Source organism: Musca domestica, unplaced genomic scaffold, assembly GCF_030504385.1.
Source record: "Musca domestica strain aabys unplaced genomic scaffold, Musca_domestica.polishedcontigs.V.1.1 10, whole genome shotgun sequence".
NCBI classification, from domain to species: domain Eukaryota; kingdom Metazoa; phylum Arthropoda; class Insecta; order Diptera; family Muscidae; genus Musca; species Musca domestica.
In genome coordinates this window covers 2,843,572-2,869,422 of record NW_026712115.1, presented here as the reverse complement: position 1 = coordinate 2,869,422, position 25,851 = coordinate 2,843,572, and the positions used below count along the sequence as shown (strand labels likewise).

Genomic DNA, 25,851 nt, shown 5'->3' with positions numbered 1-25,851 from the left:
GAAATTACGCTCGAGAATTATTGTGAGCACAAAACAGACAAACAGGCAGATTAACTTCAAATGTCCTGAAATAGATTTCATCCAAAGGGGCCTAGGGTATAAAGCTGTTATTTCGATGAGATGCGTTTTGGTCGTATCAAATGATGTATACCCTCTACAGCCATGTGGATGATCGTATAAAAATTCACAATTTTTTAAACATTTTAAAGTTTTTTCTACTGGACCCTCTAAAACTTCCATCTGAAAATCACGATTATGTCTACAGTTGGTTCTTCAAGAAATCTCTTTAAAAATCACAGATTGCCACTCAGTCGGACCTTGAAAAATTACTCTTAAAAAATCCACGGCTATTGGTCTTTAAAATTTGAAAAAATCACCTCCCACGCCTAAATGGCTACTCTTCTGGCGTTTTTTGTATATTTTAAAAGGAGAAGTTGAATTTTGCTGATCTTTTTTAGTGTTTAAGCATGGATGGATGTTTGTTGGGGAAAATCCTTTTTAAATACACATGTATTTATTTGTATGTATGTGTGTGAAATTCATCTCAACCAATTTCAATAACTATCGATTAGCAGTGCTACTTTACTATTTAACACCTTTGATTCCGGGAAATAACATATTTGTCGGTCCTATACCCTATTTGGCTTCAAGACAATAAAAGGCTTTTGACTACGTCAACATGTCAATTTGTGATTCATTCGCACATTTTTTTAATTTTCAATTTACAACAACAATAAAACCAAGACTATTGTTGTAAAGTCACAATGTGACGAATATTTACATACCAATCAACCCACTCACGACGGCAAAGCTTGGCTTTCTTACGTTTTTTATGATTTAATTTAAATATTTGCGTTTTTTGTGGTTAAACCTGGCCAAAAAGAGGAGAGGAAGAGATAGAGAGAGAGGAAGTTCATAATCGAGATGATGGTTTTAATGAAAGATAGGTAGGCATTTAATGCCAGCCAACCAAAGAATCATCAATTTGTCAATTAATGACAACGATGAGTGGTGGTGAGTGATTTTAAATTGAATTTTCGTGCTTTGAGAGTTTAGAGCAGCGTCGTAACTCTGGTGGATTTCACTGGATTTGCATGCAAAGAAAGAGATTGGCAAAAAATGAAATTATACATACATGGTGGGGTGTTTTGAACATGAAAGCCGACCAAATTAATATTCAAGTCGTATTTTGAGAGTTTTTCTTAATGGGATACACTTTTATGATCGCCAACGAAAGAGAAAGACACAGAATTATATAAATCATCAGTTTTTGTGTTTTTATAACATATATACAAAAGAAGACAAACATCTATATTTATTAAAAAAAAATATATATATATATATCTTATAAGACCCTCATAGTTATGGTTGCGGATTTTTATACCATTTTTTTGGACTATGATTTTCGAAAGATTATTAAAATATGAAATGACTTTTCAAGAGCTTTAACGAATATTTTTTGGAACCACCTGAATATAAGGCCTTCCTGCTGTAACTTGTGAACATTTCAGATGCTCCTAAAAAAGAAGACACCATTATGTCAATTGCGAATTATCACGAAATTTAAAATTTGGTGCCAATACCAAAGTGTTGCCAATTCGGTTTAAACTAAAAGTTAAAAGTTTCAAAATCTATAGCACCAGAGGGTACCATTTAAAGCCATTTTTAAACTGCCGACCTCGATTAAAAATTTATTGCGGAGTGGAGGGTATAAAAAGGACAACTCAATTCAAACAATTCAATTCAAGCCAAAGGATTCAATTCAATTCATACAATACATTCCAACCAAGGCATTTCAAACAATTCAATTCCAAAAATTCAAACAATTCGAGTTAAAAATATATATTTTTTCAAGCTTAACTGGCTAACTATATAACGTCTTTGAAATATAGTATAGCTCCCATATATATACCTTCATTCGATATCAGGTTTGTTGTTTGTTGGCAATTCCGAATGAATTCATCCTAGAAACAAGTACTTCAAATTTGGAGAAAACCAGTTTATATAGCTATAGCTCCCATATATATGTTTTATCCGATTTGGTGTTAAAGTTTCTCACATGCGTAATATGCAAAATGCAATGATATTAGATTTCGGGCATCAGATACTGCTCAAAAATTCCTCTGCTATATTTTATCGAGATCGGTTAAGATTTTTATGTAGCTTTGATATATATCTTTATCCGACTTTACGGCTATTGTCCACCATATATGTAATATCAGCCCAAATTAAATAGATTTTTTCATATTCAACCGAATACAAAATGCGCATAGTGGTGTAGGGTGTCATATAGTCGGCTCGCCGACTTTTGACCTTTCCTTACTGGTTTAATTACATTTGTAACGAATTGGAATGAAACCTTTTCTTTGAAAATTAAGTTTCTATATCTCAAAAGAATTTCAAATAACTTAGCAAACAGTCATTGTACGACATATTCGTAATGAAATATGAATGAAAATTGACACTAAACATTTATCTAATCCATTTAAATTAAAGCTTGTCACACAACATGTGATGACAACTGGCAATGCCACAATACTAACAATCGGAGAGACATAGAGAACGGCAGCCAGCCAATCTAAGTTTCATTTCTATCTTTTTTTACGCTTCCGAATTGAATTCAATTTTGCAAATAAAGTTAACAATTGGTTTAATTGTTTATTATTTAGTTTGACACGCACATTCATTTTTGACTGATTAAACAATTTAATAATGCGAAAAGATAAATTTACGAAACTAACGTTTTCATTAAGACGAGAGAGATTAGAGCAAGAAATGTAAGATACATTAATCCCAGCAAACATTCATCCCTGGAGGGATGAAGATTCTTTTGGATATGCGTAATACATGTTACTAGATTTTGATGTTGGTTGAAGGAATATAGCGGAAATTCTGAAACTTGATATTGAGGTCACTGTTGATTTCTAAGGTTTACATATGGAGACGTTGAAATAGTTTTGGACAGAAAAATTTGATGTGGGTCCATTGTGAAATTATTTTGCTAATATTCTCCTCGGTAAACTTCAACATCAAAGATTTTGAAAACTTTTTCGTGCAAAAGGTAAACATTTTCCTATTATTCTTTCCGAATAAGGAAAAACTTGAATAATATATAAAACATTGAAAATCTAAATATGTAGTACAATGTACGAAGTTTTGATTACAAATGCTTGCTTCAGTTTGAGTACTAACAAATAAAAAACTGTACGATTTTAAACGAATTTGCCAACGGCATTTTGGTAATTTAAGTGACATTATTCGCCGGCATTGTTTCAAATTTGGTATTTGAAGTACCTAATGGATACTTCAGCCTAAGACAGAAAATTGTCTGTGCAGGTCCACGTCTTCGTATAGCTTCCATATAACCTCCCGATATTCGCTATTTTGTTTATTTTAGCGATATTATTCACCGGAATTGTTTCAAATTTGGTATTTGAAGTTCGTAATAGATACTACAGCCTATGACAGAAAGTTGTCTGTGCAGGTCCACGTCTTCGTGTATCCTCCATTTAACGGTACCTCCCGATATTCAGTATTTTCATGATTTTAGTGACATTATGCACCGGAAATGTTTCAAATTTGGTATTTGAAGTTAGTTACGGATACTGCAGCCTATGACAGAAAATTGTCTTTACAGGTCCACGTTTCCGTATAGCCCCCATATAACGGTATCTCCCGATATTCGGTATTTTGATGATTTTAGCGGCAATATTCACCAGAATGGTTTCAAATTTCGTATTCGACGTTCGTTACGGATACTACAGCCTATGACAGAAAATTGTCTTGGCAGGTCCATGTCTTCATAAAGTCCCCATATAACGGTACCTCCCGATATTCGGAACTTTCATGTTTTTAGCGACATTATTCACCGGAATTGTTTCAAATTCGGTATTTGAAGTTCGTAATGGGTACTTCAGCCTATGACAGTAAATTGCCAAATTCGTTGCAAATTGTGGAAGGTATTGAAAGTTCGACCCAGACGAACTTTACTTGTTTACTTTACTTGTTTCAATTTAGTTATTTAAATTATTTTTCTTATCATTAGGGCATTCATCGGTTGAATAAATGCAAAAAATATTTTTCTTCAATAGAATTGTCTGGCTTGATATGTCGGACTGTAATTGTCTGACTTTAATTCTTTGTACTGAATTATCTTGTATAACTCTCTAATTGAACATGGCATGGATGGAGCAACATAATTTGTTTTATTCTTTTTTTCATGTTCATCAAAGTTCATCACAAAAATATATTTGCTTTGGTAAAGTCACTCAAGATCGTAAAAAACTTTTGAATAGTTGGTATTGAATTGTCTTGTATTACATTTTAATTAAGCATTGACATGATTCAGAAGAAAAACTTAATTTGCCCCCTGTTTTCAATATATTTTTTTCACATTTCTCTTTTTTCGACTTTAGACAAAAATATTTCGAATTGATTTGTTTCAATTGAGTTGCTTGAATTGAACTCTTTAAATTGATTTGTTTGAATTGAATTGTTCGGCTTGAATCGAATGGCTTGAATTGAATAACTTGAATTGAATTGTTTGAATTGACTTGTCCGTTTTTACTTTCGAATCGAAGATGACATGTTCGGGATAACGAGTCGATATTTCTTTTAACACCCGTTCCCTTAAAGCAAAATCATATATATTTTTCATAATGAGTCATGGCAAGAATTAATTTTGAACCATGATTGCTTGCTACTGTATATTTCACATGTTCGTCAAAATTAAGGCGTATTAACCAATGTAAATTCCCAACTATAGATAAAAATTACATTTGATTGAACATTTGTGTACACACATATTTTTTGACAAACGTTAATTAGTTTGTTTACCCGTCAACTTATTCCCTTACCTGGAAGAAAGAGAATCTCACATTAAGTAATTAAATAACCAAGTTCCTACAACGTTATCTTATCACTGGACAAGTTGTCCGTCCACATCATTCCAAATAAATACCTAAGGCTTTTGGTCATTAGGAAACGCAAATACAATTATTTTTCCATGGACAAAAACAAACCTACTGAAGGTTTGTTCTAAATGTTATTAGATGTGACAAGAAGACTGAGAGAGCGAGAGAGAGACCGAATGATATCTGCGATATTAGATTTTTTGCCTAAATCCACGGTGAGAGTCTTTTTTAGACGTAATAGATTTAAAAATAAATTATTTCTAAAGCTTACGTCCATAGATAATATTTTCGGTTGGTTTTAGATAAAAATCCAAATTAAATAACAAGATAACACCAAAAATATATATACAGAGGGTGACAAAAATAAGGTTATAGTTTGTTGGAGGGCGTTTATGTTGTGTTCTTTTCAATAAATATTTTCATTGTTTGAGTTTTTTAAAAAATAAATATTAAATCGTGTGTGTGTTTTTTTAATTGTTTCGAGGAATTTATAAAAATATTTTTTTAAGGTTTATCAGAATATTTTTTTTTTTTCTAATTATTTTGCAAAAGTTGTCGATTTTTTGAAGGTTGAATGTCTGATTATTGATTATTAAAATGTATTTCTTAATTTTTAAATATTTAAGGAAACTATATAAATCTTTTGAGGAACTCTAGCCTAAATTTTATTTTCAAAGGACAATTCTGAAAATTATTTTATAATTTAATAATTTTATAATTTTTACATTTTTTTTTTAAATTTTATTTAATGAAAGCAAAATATGTCGGAAATAGCATCAAATTTTAGAATATGTTTAGATTTGTTCGAATTGGTCACCTTTGGCACGAATTATGGCCTTGAAGCGACCAATGAAACCATCACACGCTGCCCAAATGTTGCTATGCGGAATTTTGGCTCATTCCCGGCGAAGCGCTTGCTTAAGGTGATCGACACTTTGGTATTTTTAGTGTCGACTTTGCTTACCAAAATACTCCAGACAGAATAGTCCAACGGATTGGTATCCGGAGATTGTGCGCTGGAAATGAAGCGATGAACCTCATTTTGTAACCATTCTTGGGTGGCGCGTGCTGAGTGCGATGGTACTGAGCCCGTTTGGAATGTCCTAGGTCTGCGGCCAAAATGTTTGCGTGCCCAAGGCTTTAATACACCCTCCAGAATATTTTCGCGATAATATTCGGCATTTATTCTGATACCACGGTCGATCATCGTCTATTATGGCGGCCCATGCCATCACCATGGCCGGCGCTTGAGTTCTGGTGGCCAACCGAAGGTGCAAATTTTCAAATGACCTATCTGGCAAGTAAATACGATCATTTTGTTTGTTTACAAACTACTGGACAAGGAATGTTTTCTCATCGGGGAAAACGGAATTCGGCAGTTCACCACTTTCGGCCAAGCGAAGCAACTCTTTAGCTATATTGTGTCTATTTTCTTTTTGTTGCGGTGTAAGTTCTAGCACATTTTGGAATTTCAATAGCTTTACCCCGAGCTCATGTTTCAATATTTGCCGAATGGAATATTGCGATATGTTTAGCTCACGAGTCTTTTTTCGGCCACTACGATGCGGGTTTCGATCAAATCCTTTCTTTACTTTTCGAACCATAGCTGCTGATGTTGCTATTTTCATTCGTCTACTTTCTTGACGTCGGGCTACGCTAACAGTATCACGGTAACGAGCGATGGTACGAGACACAAAAGATTTATTCACATTTAAATCCTAAAGTGCTCTAACGATATCCACTTGTGGTTTCCCAGCCAAATATAAAGAAATCACTTTTAACTTTTTTCTGGAAAATTCTCATCAAAAATGCTTTTGCACGCTTGTAGACAATATTATGAGCAGTCACTGGTATAATTTTAACAGCTGTCGGACGAGTGGCTTAGAAATGACAGCAGTCTGAAATTGGTTGCAGTTTTTTCATCTCACCCTGTATATACAGGTCGCAATTATCTTCATGTAATTTTGCATGGGGGTAGGGTTAGGGTCAGAATTAAAGCCTATTGTTTTGGACGATGTACATTCAGGGATTCAAATGGTCCAAAAACATTAAAATGTTCCGGATTTTGAAGTCGCTATACAGGTCATACTTGAAAACAAATCGACACGGACTTTTGTATGAGAAGAGAGTTAAGGACAGGGAAGAAGTCAAGCATTTTCAGATGACCATTGGATTATATTTAGCTGTAAAATGAACAACATATTTCGTGTGAAATTGTTTTGATCACCTAACAACACGACGGAATGCGTAAATATTGGACACATGCCCCCGGGCAAAAACCAAAGGGTAACATCTGGGCAGGGCTCTATGACATCGTCTCAAAAACGAAATCTTTCAATGTGGATTTGGACATAAGGGGGCTTCAAACAGATTGTAGTTTCGTAGGGTATCACATGGTCGGCACTGCACGACTATAGCCTTTACTTACATTTTAAAATTGAATTTATTTTATTTTTTATTCTTTTTTTTTTTTTTTCAAAGAACCTTAAAACTACGCCAATAGTTATGTTTCTTCAACGATATGCATTTTCATATATCCGCAGCTTATAAAGTGACACTCTATAAAAACGAGTGATAAGTGTAGCATTTCACAATAGCGGATTCCGATTTGCATAAAATGACTCATCCATCTCAGACGTATGCAGCGAGAGAAATTTGCTGATATTAGCATATCGCAGACAAATGAAATAATGACCAACCAACTGGACAGTCATGTTTTAAACGCAAAGCGCTTCAACGTGCCATTCACACATGAAAAGGGATTGGTTGGAGCGATGGGTGGGTGCGGGTTGGAGGGGGACAGATTTGGTAGAAAAAGTTGCGTTGCTATCAACGATTTCTCGTTCATTACTTCCTTTTCAAAACTGCAATATGTTGTGGAGACCGCGACGATGATGAGTCATGCATACATATCTTCCCGCGGCCCTGTATGACAGCATATTACATTATCCAAATGAATGATGAAAACTGGAGCAGGGAAACAGGAGTGACTGACCCACCGCACACAATTATGTTGGGGATTTGACAAGGGTGGCACCCAAAAAAAATTAGTAGCAACATTTATGGGATTTAACCTAGTTTTTGTGAGCTTTACAACGTTTCTATCCTGAACATAATACAAAACTTTAAAAATGGAAGTCTTTAGGTTGTTACCTTCTGATTTTGGCATGCCATCAAAAAAAAAAAAAAATGTATCCAATGAAAAAAAGCAGTTGATGAAATTGATAACCAGAAAATTAAGCTCCCTTGGAGTAGTGCTATTGACCGCTGGGCTTGTTTACGAACAAGGCTACATTTCTTAATTACTTTCCCATTCAATGTTGCTGGGTGACCACCAACCAGCCACTCAGTCAGTTCGTATCTGCACAGAAAATATCTGGCAATGAGATATGCCAATGCCAACAATAACAGCATTCACTCGCAAAGGCATAAGCAGAGATTATGAAGATATTTCGATATTGAATTTGAAATTGAATACCAGACACACCCTAGCCAACTATGAGTAGTGGCAATAACAAACGGGGTAATACCTAAAGCCCAGCAGTAAGAAGAAAAAATAAAACAACGTAAATAAGTTGAAAGAGAGATGCTTTTTCCATGGCGGTTCTCGAGCCACTAAGAGCGCCTCCTAAACAACTTATAGGGGACTCAAAAGGAAATTCTGAGGAGCACTAAAAGGAAACAATAACACTGCGCGACAAAATTCTAATTTTCAATAATTACGTGAAAAATCCAGACGATTTTGAAAGTAGAAAAAAGAACCTAAATGTGGGGAGGAATTTCACCCACATCCACACTTTTGAAAATTATCGTATTAAGATTCCTTGGAAACCGTGCATTTTAAGTATATAGTGCCTTCACCAATTTTGCAGACAAAAAATACTAGGTATATTTCAATTGGAAGTTGTAATCCTAAAAACGAGTCAACAAAGGAGTCTTTTTGGTTTTTCTTATACCCTCAGCCATATGGCTAGATAGGGTATATTTCATTTGATACGGCCAAAACGTGTCTCATTTGGAGTCGATCTAGCGATGTCCGTCAGTCCGTCTGTCTATCTGGCTGGCTGGTACGCACGATAACTCTCATAGGGAGTATCCGATTTGGTTCAAACTTGGTACATCGTAATATTATTATCAAAGTTAGATAGTGTTCGAAAATGGACAATATCGGTCCAGAAAAAAGGTCGAAATTTCAAGCAAAACAAAAAATATATATATACTACTGCACAGAAAGAGAAAGGATATTCCGATTTTGCTCCAACTTTGCAAATCCTAATATTTGCGTCAGTGCTAGGTTAGGTGCGAAATTGGGCAATATTGGTCCACTCCATCAAGTACCTCCCAAAGAGTCAAAATATTGAGTAATTATAACACTTATAAAATGTGATGAAAGAGTCCGATTGCCTCCAAAATATTTTTGTTACCCCAAGGTCTGGTGTGCAGATAAATATATCGGTTCACTCCGTCTGGTGCCTTCCCCTTTAAAACCCAAAATTAACATCCGTTTCCATTCAGACTTGACTCAATATTTCTATCAACACAAGATCTGTTATAGAGATGATAGAGATCGGATAATTCATTCTGGTACCTCCCTCACAAAGGGTCAAAATTTTGAATAACCAAAACGATCATAAAATCCGAATTAAACTGCCGGTTCTCTTCATGTTACACACATTCCATTATTTCTACTAACACAAGGTCTGCTGTGAAGATGGTAAAGATCGGACCATATATTTCGGTACTTCCCTTGCAAAGGGTCAAAATTTTGAATATCCATGAAGCCATACAACGCAAAATTAACATCCGATTCCATTCTGATTTGGTACATCTCAATATTTCTATCAACATAATATCTGTTATAAAGATAGTATAAGATCGGACCAATCCTTCTGGTACCTCCCTCACAAAGGGTCAAAATTTTGAATAACCAAAACGATCATAAAATCCGAAATAAACATCCGGTTCTCTTCATATTTCACACATCCCATTATTTCTACTAACACAAGATATGCTGTGAAGATGGGATGTATCGGTCCACTCCTTCTTTGAAATTTGATAGAGATCTTTGCTTTACATCTAGAATAATTGGAACCGAAAATGGATCATATCGGCCCACTTTTTGGAATAGCTTCAATTTTTTTCATGTTTTCCTTTACTAATATTCATAATAATGATTTATTTGTAATTCTTTTTACAGATCGCGAAGATCAATCCATATTGTGTACCGGGGAATCAGGTGCTGGTAAAACCGAAAATACGAAAAAAGTTATTCAGTATTTAGCTTATGTGGCTGCCTCTAAACCCAAAGGTTCTGGTGCGGTAAGTATTCATTGGCCCCTTGAAATCTCCTCCCAAATACAAAATTAATCGCCAATTTCACGGCGAGTGTGATAAATCACTTAATACTTCTATTTATTTTCAACATAATTATAACGCCCCCACCCCTCCTTCAGCCAAGGCACAACCTGAAACGGGGTCTTAGAAAATTTCAAACAACAAAGAAAATCTATTAAAGGAATTCTCACGATATAAATATGAATATCATTTTTTTATTTTTGTAATATATTTTTTTATTTTCCTTATAAAGTTATTTTTTCTCAAATCGTGATTTGTTCGTTCGTAGTTGTCTCTCTTTCTGTCTTCTATGCGGTTCTTTAAATGTTAACAATTTATAATTGCTTTATTTTTATTGCCTGACAAAACAAAAAAAAAGCGAGTTCTCGAGTTAATGAAAATAATAGTAATTAAATATTTCATTAATGATTTTGAGTTTGGTTCAATCTTTCGCCATAGGTTTTGTTGTTGCTGCTATTTGTTGGCGATGGATATTTTTTTTGTTTCGCAACACCCACAATACCAGTTTTTGGTTTGAAAAATTTTTTTTTAAATTCGTTTTTTTATGAGGAAATTTATCAAGTTGTCTTAAGCGAAGTTCGAGAGAATAAGCGGGGTATATTAATGAAAATTTTAAGAAGGATCCAAGTGAAACAATGTATATGATTGGCTTTGATGAGAATTTTTAAATGATTTTTAGAGGTAATCGAAAGGCAATTAAGCACGGATTGTTATACTCTACACCATATAGTGGTAAGGGTATTATGTCTTTGTACATTTGTTTGTAACATGGAGAAGGAAACGAGATAGGCCCATAGTTACTTTTGAGAATCTTCATAGAATCACTTTATGACTCGATTTATTCATGTCAGTCCATCTGCCCGACTGTCCATCCATGTATTTTTGTGAACAAACAACATTTGTTTGGCCCAAGGACGAACCCTATTTAAATTGGTGATAATCAAATCAGATTTAGATATTATTTAGATATTAGATATTATTTATGCACCAAATGGCCAATATCAGCCCAACAGTCCTGAATTATGGCACATCCAACCAAATTCAGTCTAGAAGAAAGTACATCAAATTTGCTGGAAATCGGTTCAGATATAGCTCCCATATATATGCTTCATCCGATTTGGTGTTTACGTCCCTCACATGCGTAATATGCATCCAACAATAATAATTTTTAGTACCAAATATCTTATAGAGCTTTAAAATACCTTTGCCAAATTTTATCGTTTCAGATTTGGATATAGCTCCCGTATATATCCTTAATCCGATCTCAGGTTTATTGTGGCAATAATGGCTAATATCAGCCTAAATAGATCGACTTTTGACTCTTCCGATGGATTTCGGCTTAAAGCTAGTGTTTCAAATTTTGGTTAAAATCGGTTCAGATATAGTTATAGCCTATATATACAGGGTGAGATAAACAAACTGCAACAAAGTCAAACGCCATAATTTTTATTTTTTTTATATTTTAATAAATAAAAGCAAAAAATGTCGGAAATATCATCAAATTTTAGAATAAGTTTAGATTTGTTCGAATTGGTCACCTTTGGCACGAATTATGACCTTCAAACGGCCAATGAAACAGTCACACGCTGCCCGAAGGTTGCTGCGGTATTTTGGACCATTCCCGGCGAAGCACTTGCTTGAGGTGATCGACACTTTGGTATTTTTTAGTACCAACTTTGGTTTCCAAAATACTCCAGACCCAATAGTCCAACGGATTGGTATCCGGAGATTTTGGTGGCCATTTTGCGCTGGTAATGAAGCGAGGAACTTTGTAACCATTCTTGAGTGGCACGTGCTGAGTGCGATGGTACTGAGACCTGTTGGAATGTCCAAGGTCTGCGGCCAAAATGTTTGCGTGCCCAGAATATTTTCGCGATAATATTCAGAATTTTTTCCTGATGCCACGCCAGATTTTAACAGAATTTTTAACTGATTTTATTTTTTTTTGAAAATAGCCAAACTGGTTCCATATGGTGGATATTCAAAGTTCGGCCCGGCTGAACTTACAGCTGTTGTTATTGTTGGTTATACTTTCATAATCTGCTGAAATTTCCTGTACTTATTTTTTTGTGGTTCGGTGTAATTTTTCAAATAAACTGTAAATAGAAGACGTTATTGCAGACTTCCATAGAAATGAAGACCCGTTAGCAGATTTTTATAAAGCAAATGATTTTTAAGATATCTTCTTTAAAATAAACTTAATTTTTAAGGTTTTCTAAGGTCCAAATGTGAAAAGAAGATGGATATAACTTTTACATGTCGTCTATGGAAAACAACTTTTAGAGGTCTTCTATTAAAAGAGATGATTTTTTTCGCATAAAACATGTTTCGCATAAAGAGGTCTTTAATACCAAAGAAAGACCTTTTTTTGGGTTTTCTATAAAATAGAGTGCCTTCTAAAAAACAGGAAGCCTTCAAGTAGTTTTCTATAATCCCATCTAGACTAGAAGGGGCGTCATATTTTAGGACTTTGCAAAAATTGTTCTCACCAATCTCACCAATTATATCTCAACTGTTTTCATTATATGGAATTATCTAATATAGCCTCAATAATATTCTCACCTCCCAAAAAAATCAAAACTTAATTAATTTGCCCATAAATGGTTAACAATTTACACATATTTTATACGAAAAAAGACCATAAAATATTCTGAATTACCAAAAAAAAAGCAACAAACTAACAAAAACTTAAACTAAACATTATTGCCATAAGCGATTATGAGCGGAGGAGATTATTATTACAGCTCGCACAAAAATATTGCAACTTTATTAGCAATTATTGCAGCTAATTGAGGTAAACGAACAGCAAAGAGAAAAAAACACACAAACTAGGACCTTGTCATATAAGGAAACCTGTTGTTGTTGCTGTGGTCGACGGTCCAGTGGGTCACACGGTTTTGAGCATAACTACTCAGCCTAGATATATGGGAAACTGGACAAAATGACTTGTTCACAAAAATCCATTCATTGTCAAGTTTTGACAAAAAAAAACTGCGGTTAATATTTTTTGGTTTCAAAAAAAATGGCAACAAATTTGGTAAAGACTTCTTTTGTTAAAGGAGAAACGAAGAAGAGGGTGTGTGTTCGCTTTTTTTTTGTCTTGTTTACACCAAACTGCTTGGCTGTCAAATGTCCGATTTATTGACATTTGACGTGCACGCATGCGCCTTGCGTCATTTAATGTTTTTCTAAGGCCTTATGTGTTGGATGTTGTCATTATTTTGTTGTAAAACTGCGTTAGCAATGAACTTGTTTTTGTAATTTTTTTTTAGAAAAAAAAAATAATTCTTAATTTGAAAAGCTTAAATCAAACAAACGTGTGAACTTGAATGGTCAAATTAACACAGAGAGCTTTTCTTAGAACAAAAAAAGCAAGCAAAATCATTGCAAATTGTCTGCCATTGGCCAAATGCGGTTAAACGCTGAACAAATATGTTCACATGTTTGCTGTGTTCAAGTAATTAAACGCTTTAATTGAGATGAGATAACAAATATGTCTCTTCGATCAATCTATAGCTCTTCAATTTGAGAACATTGACGGGCCTGATGAAATGAAAACAACATCGTTAGCAAATTAATTATTATTTTTTTTCTTGCGAACGTGTTCGTTCTTCTAATAAACGAAGGTGAAAATATTTTCAAGAGCCATATGTGGCCAGTCAATTGAAGAGGTCGGCATGTTTTCAAAAGAAAACCTCATAGTAGAAAAATAATAAAAAAAAAGGAAGGACAATTTACTAGCTTCAATATTCGTGAACAGGGGCATAGAGAATCGAAGTTTTCCTCCAATATAGTTCGACAACTGAGGGCAACGCCATAATGACAACAAAAAACATAATAAGGGGTCTGAAAACAACTCTGCTTCCCCTAACCTTAAAAAACACTTACAGAGCTCGCTCTGGATTAAAAACAGCTATTTTTGGAAAACTGATCCTCTATAATATAATTCGTCAGCGAAAAGTCCACCTCAAAAATTTTAGATTCGTTGTATGGAAGTAACACTTCGAAATATACATTTTAGACCCAACAGAGTATATATATTCTTGATCAGCAAAAATTCGATGTCGATTAAACGATGACCGTCCTTCTGTGGAAATCACTCTAGTTTCCGAACGAATTGAAGAAAGCTGATAAAATTTTACTCAAATGTATATTATATCTGCAGGGCGTTTGGTATTGAAAATGGGCCATGTGGTCCACGTTTTGATATAGCCCCCATATAATGGTACCTCCCTATTTTCGGTATTTTGGTGATTTAAGCGGGTATTTGGGTTCTACAGCCTATGACTGAAAACTGCATATGCAGGTCCAGGTCTTTGTATAGCTCCCATATAACTATACCTCCCCATATTCGGTATTTGTGTGATTTTAGGGACATTATTCACCGGAATTATTTCAAGTTTCGTATTTGCACTTCGTAATGGGTACTACAGCCTGTGACAGAAAGTTGCTTTGAAAATTTCCAAGTTCGTTCCAAAAGGTGGAGGGTATGCAAAGTTCGGCCCTGGCGATCTTATTGTTTTTTTTACATGTAAATACTTAAAATGCACAATTTGTTCAGTTTCACAATAGACCCACATCCAATTTTCCGATTTCAACACCTCCATATGTTAACCCTAGAAACCACCAGTGACCTGAATATCAAATTTCAGCATTTTAGCTATATTCCTTCACCCAATACCAAATTTAGTAACATTTTAGCATATCCAAAACTATCTGCATCTCTCCGTCCTAGACACCAACAGTGATCCGAAATTATTACCATTTAGTACTTTTCAGACAGTAATAGTACGTATTTGTTTAAATACCACATTCAAATACCAACAGAGGCCCAAGTATAACATTTCAGGATTTCAGCTCTTTAAAGTGTAAAGTAGCATTTAGTACGCTTATCGTACGCTTATCCAAAACCATATCCTTCTCTCAACTACAGGCACCAACAATGACTTCTAATTTCAGGATTTCCTACAATTACAGTACACATTTCCGAATTTAGTACTTTCGTAAAATTACAGTACACATTTCCGAAACCACCTAGATATCACAATTCCAGACTCCAACAAAGACCTCAATATCAAATTTGAAGATTCCAGTCCTATCCCTTCACCTAATACGAAATTTAACACCTTTCTAAAAAATAGGACACATTTCCAAACAACCGCCAAATCTCAACACACATATACCATCAGTAATCAAATTTCAGAAATTTATATTTATCGCTTCGCCCAATAAAAAATTAAAGTCCACATTTTATTTCACCTTTTAATATATTTTCAAGTTTTCTTTCTTTAAAATTAAAAAAATAAATAAATAAAAATTATATTTAAATATTTTGAGCTTAAGCAGATAAACTTTCTTATCTTGGCAAATTACCAACATCTGAAGTAGAATTTAATTGAGAGGTGCGGGCGGGTCAGGGAATATTGCAAATACTCAGCTCACAGAAGCAGCAATAACAACATAAGAAAAAAAGAGTTTTCATTTATTTACTCATTTGTTGTTTGCACAAGAAATTCCAGCCCAAAAACAGACAACCAAATCGACTGAGCGATATAAAACAGCAAAACAGAACAAAATGTAATAATAAAAAAAAACACCACCAACAACAACGACAATAATAAAAAACCACAACTTTAGGAATTTTTCAATCATGAATCATCTTCAAATTGAGACCAACCAACCCGAAAGGTGTCTGGCTGGCGTATCGTCTTCAAATGTCTTGTCATTTTCAAAAGGCGGAATTAACGAACGAATGTCTACAAGCAGTGCCAAAAACAACCACCATATAAGGCAATACATTATTGTTCTTTATTAAAATGAAAACACCCGTATGAAAAACAACAAAAAAAATAAGATATTTAAAAATCTAAATCCCATGCGGCAATTAGTCAAAAATAAAATTTAATTTCTTAAAAATATTTACTTTAGTTAATTTTAAAACAAACAATTCACCCCAGCTGCCAGAAGAGAAGTCAAGTGCATCACCCCAGAAAAAAAGAGAGAAACAAATTTGTTTTATTGAAATCAATTTTGTGGCGCCCAACATCATTGGGGTTGAGATTTAACACCACAGCGTCGCTCAACAACCACCATCAACATCACTAGGGATCGAATTTTTAATTCAATAAAATTTTAAAAACCGAAAAAAGAACAACAACAAACGGAGGAAATTTTATCTCTGAAATGACCATGTTGATGGTCTGGCCCGATTAGATGATTTTATTTTATGGCCTGGTGATGGGCACTGATTCCCCTGCGCTTTCCACGAGATGGTGGCGGCTGCCATTACATCGTCGTCGATTATGTGGTGATGCTGATGATCACTTGGCATCAGGCCGCCACCGCCACTGCCAACCGGTTGACTAATTGAAAATAATTTAATCTCTTTTTTTCTTGGGGGGTGAGAGACGAGTGTTGATTGAGTGCAGGCGGCCTGCTCTTTAAAAGAGTACAACTGAAACATCAATGAATGGTTTTTGTGTGTGCGTTAGACAAAAGGGTGAAGTGCAACATTGAAAAGAGTCAAGCATCACTTTCAAGTGCATGAATAGTGATTTCCGTCATTTTTGAGAGTCCAAGGGAAGATGACTAGGTTTTTAGATATTATAAATCAATTATCACTTCCTTTGGAAAGTCTTTCCAAAAACATTCAACATTTAAAAGTATTTTCAAATATTCAATTAAAAAAACAAAAAAAATGATATAATACATTTAAAAAGGGGTAGGTCTCAAAGCATTAACTTCACATTTTAAAGTATATTTTCTATATCCTTCACCTTGGAAATTAAATTTGTCATTCCCTTGTAACACCAATAAATATTCGTCGTAGACCCACATGGCGCATTTCTTAACCACAATAAAATTGCAGAATTTTATTCCTATTCCTTCAACCAAGACCAGTTTTGGTACCATTTAGTACATTCCGTACAGATACAGGAACATTTCAAGATTTTAGCTTCAGCTGTTTCGTCTGGAAGTTCATTATTCATTACTATTCTATATATATATATAGGGTGTGATGAAAAAACTGCAACCAACTTCAGACTGCTGTCATTTCTAAGCCACTCGTCCGACAGCTGTTAAAATTATTCCAGTGACAGATCATTATATTGTTTACAAGAATACAAAAGCATTTTGGTGAGAATTTTCCAGAAAAAAAATTATTCGTGATGGAATTCAAGCGTGATAGTGTGATTTCTTTATATTTGGATGGAAAATAACAAGTGGCTATTGTTAGAGCACTCCAACATTTAAATGTGAATAAATCTTTTGTTTCTCGTACCATCGATCGTTATCGTGATGCTGGTAACGTAGCCCGACGTCAAGAAGGTGGACGAAAGAAAATGACAACATCAGCAGAAATGCTTTGAAAAGTAAAGAAGCGACTTGATCCGAACCCGCGTCGCAGTGGCCCAAAAATGGCTCGTGAGCTGAACATATCGCAATATTCCATTCGGCAAATATTGACAAATGAGCTCGGGGTAAAGCCATTGAAATTCCAAAAAGTGCAAGAACTTACACCGCAACAGAAAGAAAATAGACTCAAAAGAGCTAAAGAGTTGCTTCGCTTGGCCGAAAGTGGTAAACTGCCAAATTTGGTTTTCTCCAATGAGAAAACATTCGTTATCCAGCAGTTTGTAAACAAACAAAATGATCGTGTTTACTTGCCAAAGAGGTCAGCTGAAAATGTGCAACTTCGGTTGGCCACCAGATCTCAAGCGCCGGCCATGGTGATGGTGGCCCATAACAGCCGATGGTCGCTCTCCGCTCGTATTAATCAGCCGTGGCATCAGAATAAATGCCGAATATTGTCGCGAAAATATTCTGGAGGGTGCATTAAAGCATTGGGCACGCAAACATTTTGTCCGCAAACCTTGGCTTTTTCAACAGGACTCAGTACCATCGTACTCAGCACGCGCCACCCAAGAATGGTTACAAAATTAGGTTCCTCGCTTCATTTCCAGCGCACAATGGTCACCAAAATCTCCGGATACCAATCCGTTGGCCTATTGGGTCTGGAGTGTTTTGGAAAACAAGATTGGCGCTAAAAAATACCAAAGTGTCGATCACCTCAAGCAAGCGCTTCGCCGGGAATGGGTCAAAGTACCGCAGAGCAACATTCGGGCAGCGTGTGACGTTTAAAGGCCGTAATTCGTGCCAAAGGTGACCAATTCGAATAAATCTAAACTAATTCTAAAATGTGATGCTATTTCCGACATTTTTTGCTTTCATTCAATAAAATTAAAAAAAAATGTACAAATTATGGTGTTTGACTTTGTTGCAGTTTTTTATCTCACCCTGTAGATGAAATGTGAAAGATTTTTATGATTAAATTGAAATTCTCCATTTGTAAAGTTTGAAAATTTAAAGGATCTTCTTTCTTTTATTTAAAAAGCAATAAAAAAAACTCTATTTTTAAAAAAGTTTTGAGTCAAGATAACTTAAAATAGTTTTTTTTTTAAATGCTTGTTAATTTTTTATTCATGTCCACAACCTACTTTTTTTTAACTTTAATGCCTTCAAAATGATTTGTGTGTTTGACAAAAATTTATTTACATTTTTCTTTTGTTTATTGTGCAAAAAAATGGACATTGTCTTGCTGTCGTAACTTGAAAATATCCGCAATGCATTTTATTTTTTTATTTATGTTTTTGACCAAGTGACTCCTTGTTTTTTTTTTTAATAAATCACCATAAAGAAGTACGTGTGAGGGATTTTTTTTATTATCCGCCATCAATGTATAAAAATAAACATTACAAAATTTAAAGGTAAACAATTCAATCGGACGTGTTTGTCGTTCTCCCCAATAAATTATCAGTCCAAATAATGATACATAGATCAATTAACACTATTTTAATGACGGTCAATAAATACTGGGCGGAGGAGAGGGATAGTAACAAAGGGGAAAACAAAAGAGAGTTACAATCAATTAGTTATTATTATATGTGTGTCATGAGAAATGGAAGGGAATCGATAAGACAACTGATAAATTTCCCAAAAGCGAATGAACCTTGTCTTCATCGGCAAGCTTTCGAGAAAATTGACTAATCTTATCAAAGAGACCAAAACAAAACAAAAAACCTACAATCTTCTTTCTTGCAAGTAAATAAAATAAACATTAATTTTGTTAATTTCATTAGAAAGTGGCCATTGAATAATGTTGCTATTTTAAGAGATTTTCTTTGTTTGTGAATTTTGTACTTTTTTATATACATATATAGAAAATAATCGAAGCACTTAAATTCTATGATTGTATTAAATATATCTCTACACCAATTTGTTTTTTGAAGACCACCAGAAAGGCTCTTCTGTTTATAGGAGAAATCTCCAAATGATCTTCTTATATGAATGTTTAGAAAATGCTCTCATTTTTAAGAAGGAATTAAAAAAATCTGCCACATATATATAAACCTCTTAAAAGGTCTTCTCTATATGGAAGATCTCCTCTCTACAGGGTGAGATAAAAAAACGGCATAGTGGTATTTGCGGTATTTTGGCCCATTCCCGGCGAAGTGCCTGATTGAGGTGATCGACACTTTGGTATTTTTTAGTGCCAACCTAGCTTTCCAAAATACTCTAGACATAATAGGTCAACGGATTGGTATCCGGAGATTTTGGTGGCCATTGTACGCTGGAAATGAAGCGAGGAACCTCATTTTGTAACCTTCTTGGGCGCGTGCTGAGTGCGATGGCGCTGAGTCCTGTTGGAATGTCCAAGATCTGCGGCCAAAATGTTTGCGTACCCAGGGCTTTAATACACCCTCCAGATTAATACGGGCGGAGAGCGACCATTGGCTGTTATGGCGGCCCACACCATCACCATGTCCGGCGCTTGAGTTCTGGTGGCCAACCGAAGGTACACATTTTCAGCTGACCTCTTTCGGCCAAGAGAAGCAACTCCTTAACTCTTTTGAGTCCTCTTGGCAAGTAAACGCGATCATTTTATTTGTTTACAAACTGCTGGACAACGAATGTTTTCTCCTCGGAGAAAACCAAATACGGCAGTTCACCACTTTCGGCCAAGCGAAGCAACTCTTTAGCTCTTTTGAGTTTAGTTTCTTTCTGTTGCCTTGTAAGTTCTTGCACTTTTTGGAATTTCAATGGCTTTACTCCGAGCTCATGTTTCAATATTTGTTGAATGGAATACTGGGATATGTTCAGCTCACGAGCCATTTTTCGGCCACTGCGACGCGGGTTTCGATCAAATCGCTTCTTTACTTGTCGAACCATTTCTGCTGATGTTGCTCTTTTCTTCCGTCCACTTCCTTGACTTCGGGCTACACTACCAGTATTACGGTAACGAGCGATGGTACGAGACACAAAAGATTTATTCACATTTGAATGCTGGAGTGCTCTAACGATAGCCACTTGTGGTTTTCCAGCCAAATATAATCATCATCTCATCTCACCCTGTATATTGAAGACCTCTTACTTATTTGAAGATTTCGAAAATCTAAATCCCCTAAAAAGTCTTCTCTTTAAAGAATACCTTTTATATGACCTCTATATACCATAAATTCGTTTGGCACAATTTACCTCCAAAAAAATCTTTGTATATAGAAAAATCCCTTAAAGGTCGTTTGGGCATAGAAGACCTGTAAAATATCTTCTGTTTTGTTGGAGCGTATTCAAGTGATTTTAAATTGGTGTAGGGTAATCCTGTATATTTTTATTCTCATTATTGTTAATATTTTTTATGAATTTAAAAAAAATCAATTTTCTTGTAAATTTCAAATAAAAGCAAATATCTAGGTCTATATTATATATCTATCTCACCATTGAAAAAAATGCAATATAATTAATTTTTCAAAATATTTTTCTTTATTATTTTATTTTCATGTAAACTTCTGCAAAACAAAACACAATCCCAAACACAAATCAAAACACACATCCCCCATTGTTGTTAACTGTATATTTTTGCGTTTCCAAAATATGGTTGTTGTTGCTGTGCTATATTTCTTTTAATTATATATTTTGTAAATATATAAAATATCTTTATGTAAATTGATCCTGCTGCCGTTTGCCGCTGCTGATGTTTGTTTTTGGGGAACGAAAATACGTTTTATGATCTACCACACCAACACCACCACTGCATAATTTCACCACCTTTTATGGCACCTCAAATCAACCTCTACATTTTTTGAAAAAAAAAACAACCATTCATGTTCCGGGCATAAATATTTGAAATTTCTCCCCACCCATCTCCTTCACAACAAATTGTTTTTTGTGTTATGTTTTGGGTTCTTCTTGTTTTTATGTTCAACCAAAAATGAAATCAACCAACCAACAACAACCCATCATCACCAACAACAACATCACCACCACCAACCAATCAACCACCTCTATTGAAACTACAATTCTTCAACAAAAACCAAAAAAATCTTCAACTCTTTTAAAAAAATCCACCAAATTAAATCACCAAAAGGGACCACATCCGGCTTTAATTATTGTAAGTATTTTCCTGGTTTTAATTTTTTTTTTCTGTTTTCTTAATTTATTATTTTGTTATTTAATTTTATCTACTTTTTTAATTTATGACTGTTTTTTAATTTTGGTTAATTGGGTCATTTTATAAGGGCTTAGAGTGATTTGATTGCAGATAGATATTTTTATATATAAATCAATGTACAACAAATGGTAATAATAATAACAAATATTATAATAATAAAAAATTATAACAATAAATAAAAAAATTAAATTATAATAATAAAAACAGTAATAATTAAATTAAATAATGATTTGAAAGCTATGCATGTAAAAATTGAATGAAACACTTGTAAAATAAATAATTCAAAATAAATAAATAAATAATAAAAAATAAGTAACATAATAATAAATGAAAAATAAATAACCAATTATAAATCAATTAGTAATAAAAATAAGTAAATAAATTAATAAATAATTATAGTAATAAGAATAATAGTATTAATAATAATAATTATAATAAGAATAAATTAATATCGCAGAAATTTTAAACGCCCAAGTGAATCATCCAAGGGGGCTTTTTGATCCTTCCTTGATAATATGAAAACATTTCCTATTTTTTTATCAAATTTTCCTCGGACTTTTTTCGATTTGACGCAAAATACGAAATGTTCTTCGCAAGGAATTTTTGTACACAAAATGTCACTATAAATCTCAAAAGAAATCCTATTTGTAATTACAATAGTTTTCCAGAAAATGACATTTGAAATTTATGTATTACAAGTCAAAATTATGTGCTTGTATTTATACCCTACACCACACTGTGGTCAGGGTATTACGTCTTTGTGCATTTGTTTGTAACATAGAGAAGAAAGCGGGTTAGATCCATAGTTGCTTTTGATGATCTGCTTGTAATTACATTATGAGTCGATTTATTCATGTCCATCCGTTCGTCTCTCCATGTATTTTTGCAAAACAAAGTACAGGTCGCATTTATTTCCCGATCAAGATGAAACTTTGCACAAAACATTTGTTTGGTCCAAGGATGACCCCTATCGAAATTGGTGATAATCGGTCAAAATTTAGATATAGCTCCCATATATATCTTCGCCCAATTTGCCTTTTATTGTGCACTAAATGTGAAATAAAAGATGGAATTTGGCACATATAACGAAATTGAGCCTAGAAAAAAGTATGTCAAATTTGAAGGAAATCGGTTCTGACATAGCAATAGCTCCCACATATATTCTAAATCCGATTTGTTAAATTTCTCCCGCACAGCCGTAATATATACTCCGTATATACACAGCTCAGAAATACTTTTGTCAAATTTTATAGAGATTGGTTCAGATTTGGATATAGCTCCCATACACGATCTCAAGTTTATTGTGCACCAAATGGTTAATATTAGCACGAATTGAAAAGATTTTACGAACGAATTCCTCAAATTTGATGAAAATCGGTTAAGATATAGCTATAGGACATAAATATGTGTTTCAGCCAATTTTGTATTTTACTCCCTCACATCCGTAAAATACTCTTCACAAAAACGATATTTGTTGCCAATTATCAGGTACAGAATAGAAATACCTCTGCTAAGTTTTATAGAGATCGGTTCAGATTTAGATATAGCTCCCATATATATATTCATCCGATTTCAAGTTTATTGTGCCTAATTGTGCGTATCCAATCCGGGTCAAAATCTCCTCTTGTACTCCTTTTTTTGAGGAAAGTGTCAAAGTAAGAATTATTCTAGATCAAATTTCATGATGACTCTCTGAATCAACAAAAATTGTATATTCAATATGTACCATGAAAAAATATCATACATTTTTGGAAAAAAAAATTGTTTTTATCTCTATGTGGGATATTCAAAATGTGAACCCCAATATTCAACACTTTTCGCAGGACGAATCTTCATTTAATAAAAATACAAAATGCCAAATTATGGCCAATTCTTTTAAAAATTGGAGTTTTAATCTTCGAAATGTAAAATATCAGGAGTTATGGAGGCTTAACCAACTAATGTGCCTAATCTTTACGTTTTCCTCAGGAGCTTTCTATATCATCTAAGAACCTAACACGTTAAATTATCTTAAATTAGTATTGGTATTTAGAAGTGAAAATGTGTCTACGGATATTTTCCGCGGAAGCTTTGTATATCATCAAAGAACCTGAAATGTCAAATTATGACCAATTCAGAAGTGAAAATGCGTCTAAGAGGCCTTAAAATCCGAGGACGCCTTAAAATCCGAGAATGCCTGCCCCGAGAAAGCCCCATCTTTATGATATATTGGACATTTTCGGAGATTTTACATACTGACTGATTTGTTTGAAAATTTTGCCTAAAAAATTTAAATTTGTTTGAAAATGTTACTTGATCATAATTAAAATCATCGAAAATCGGGGGAGTCCATTTGTAATAACAATCTTTCCAGATACATTTTTTTTGCCAAAATTCAATCTTGTATATTTAAGCTGACCAAAAAAATATCTCTCTACGGAGTCTCAGATAAATATTTCGAGAGATTCCAAAGGAAATAGAAGGGTGGAGGGTAATGAATTTATAATCTGCATTTAAATCACTTGTGCCCTCTGGCTGTTTATGTTTTGTATGTTTCCTACTTTTTTCCTCGTTTTAATTTTGGTTGTTGTTTATTTAATATATACACATATATATTTCTATTTTTGTTATAATTTTTTTTATTGTTGTATATATGAACCAAAGAAATGTGTATTTTTTTTTCCTTAATTTACTCTTGTTTGTTTGTTATTGAGTGTTGTTGTTATTGTTAATTTAATTGTTTTTATTCCAATCAAACCCAGCAACACCCACTACTCTCCAAACATTTATATATATTTGTGACGAAAAAAAAATGAATCTAACCCGGTTTTGTATTTCACTATTTTCTCTTTCTCCATTTTTTTCTCATCCTCCCCCCATACATTTCATGTTGTCTATATTTGTCTAAAATAATCGCTATTTAACCCGAATATCATGTTTGGTGTGTGTGCGTGCGTGTGTGTAAAAACAAATTTGACGCCATTAATCTTTTTTCGACCAAACAAATCGTCATCATCCATCATCTTTGTTCGTCATTATCATCATCCTCATCATCATGATCGTTATGATTTTAACTGATCTTGTATTTCAATATCTCACAAAATACGCACCACCCCATACATGACTGTCAACGACATCTATTGGCATCAATCTGTAAATGCTAATCATGCTCATCATCATTATGGCCAAACACACACAAACTGAACTCCCCCAATTTGTATTTGCTTGCCTTCTTTTGCTGATGATATTGTGTAACATTAAATCAATTCAAATCCACAATTCTGCCGACCAATCATCCAACCATCATCCGTCGAATACATCAACCAACCAACCATCCACCACATCACCAACATCTTGGGGTATCTCTTCGTCATACCACTGTTGCTTACTGCCCTGCCTGTCATACAACGTCCTACAATTTGTAACAAAATTTCGTAATCTTCAAACCTCCAACACCGCTATTCAACCTTTTAATGTCTCCATGGCGGCGGCCACGACTGCCATTCAACGCCTATAAAATTAAATAAAAAATGTGTGTTCTTTTCTGTTGCTGCTGCTGTCTTGGCCCCCATTGTAAACGATCACCGATCGATCGATCGATCAATTGAACCACCACCATTATACTCAACAATTTCTGTGTCATCTCTACCACATTTGTTTTATTTTTTTTTCGTCTTATTCTTCTGCTCGCTCACAACATTTTTTTTGTATTTTTGCTTGAAATAACAAAAAAAATGAATTGAACAACGAACAAAAACCAAATCTAGAGTAGTAGTACTGCAGGAACACTTGCGGTAAAGTATTGTATTTTCAGTTTCCAATATTGAGCTCATTACAGTCAACTAGCTGGCCTAGTCCCCCCGATTCCTACCCCTTGTGTCCCAGCAAGCCATTTATTTAGTTCTTTTTTTTCTTAACTTTTTGTTGGCCGATTTTTGAGCTTCTTTTTTGTCTTGCTCCTCCTCTACTGTCATTTTGTCACTTGTTTGAGCTTTGATTTCATTGCTGTCTGTTTTTTTTTGGTTGGGCTGTTTTTTTTTTCTTCTCTTTTTTGTGCTGTGGTTTCTTTGTGATGACTTGCTTGAATCATTTTTT

General features: G+C 34.2%; 1 protein-coding gene across 5 annotated transcripts in view; it reads left to right on the top strand.

Moving 5' to 3' along the window:
* LOC131803769 (myosin heavy chain, non-muscle) overlaps positions 1 to 25,851 on the top strand; it is a 90,751-nt gene that overhangs the window by 51,907 nt on the left and 12,993 nt on the right. For 4 of the 5 annotated variants that reach the window (XM_059125462.1, XM_059125448.1, XM_059125454.1 and 1 more), the window contains exons 4-5: positions 10,111 to 10,232; positions 21,694 to 21,717. In XM_059125462.1, the coding sequence (XP_058981445.1) occupies positions 10,111 to 10,232; positions 21,694 to 21,717 (146 nt within the window). Of the gene's footprint in view, positions 1 to 10,110; positions 10,233 to 21,693; positions 21,718 to 25,523; positions 25,551 to 25,851 lie in introns of all 5 variants that reach the window. The other variant, XM_059125456.1, reaches the window with a different exon arrangement.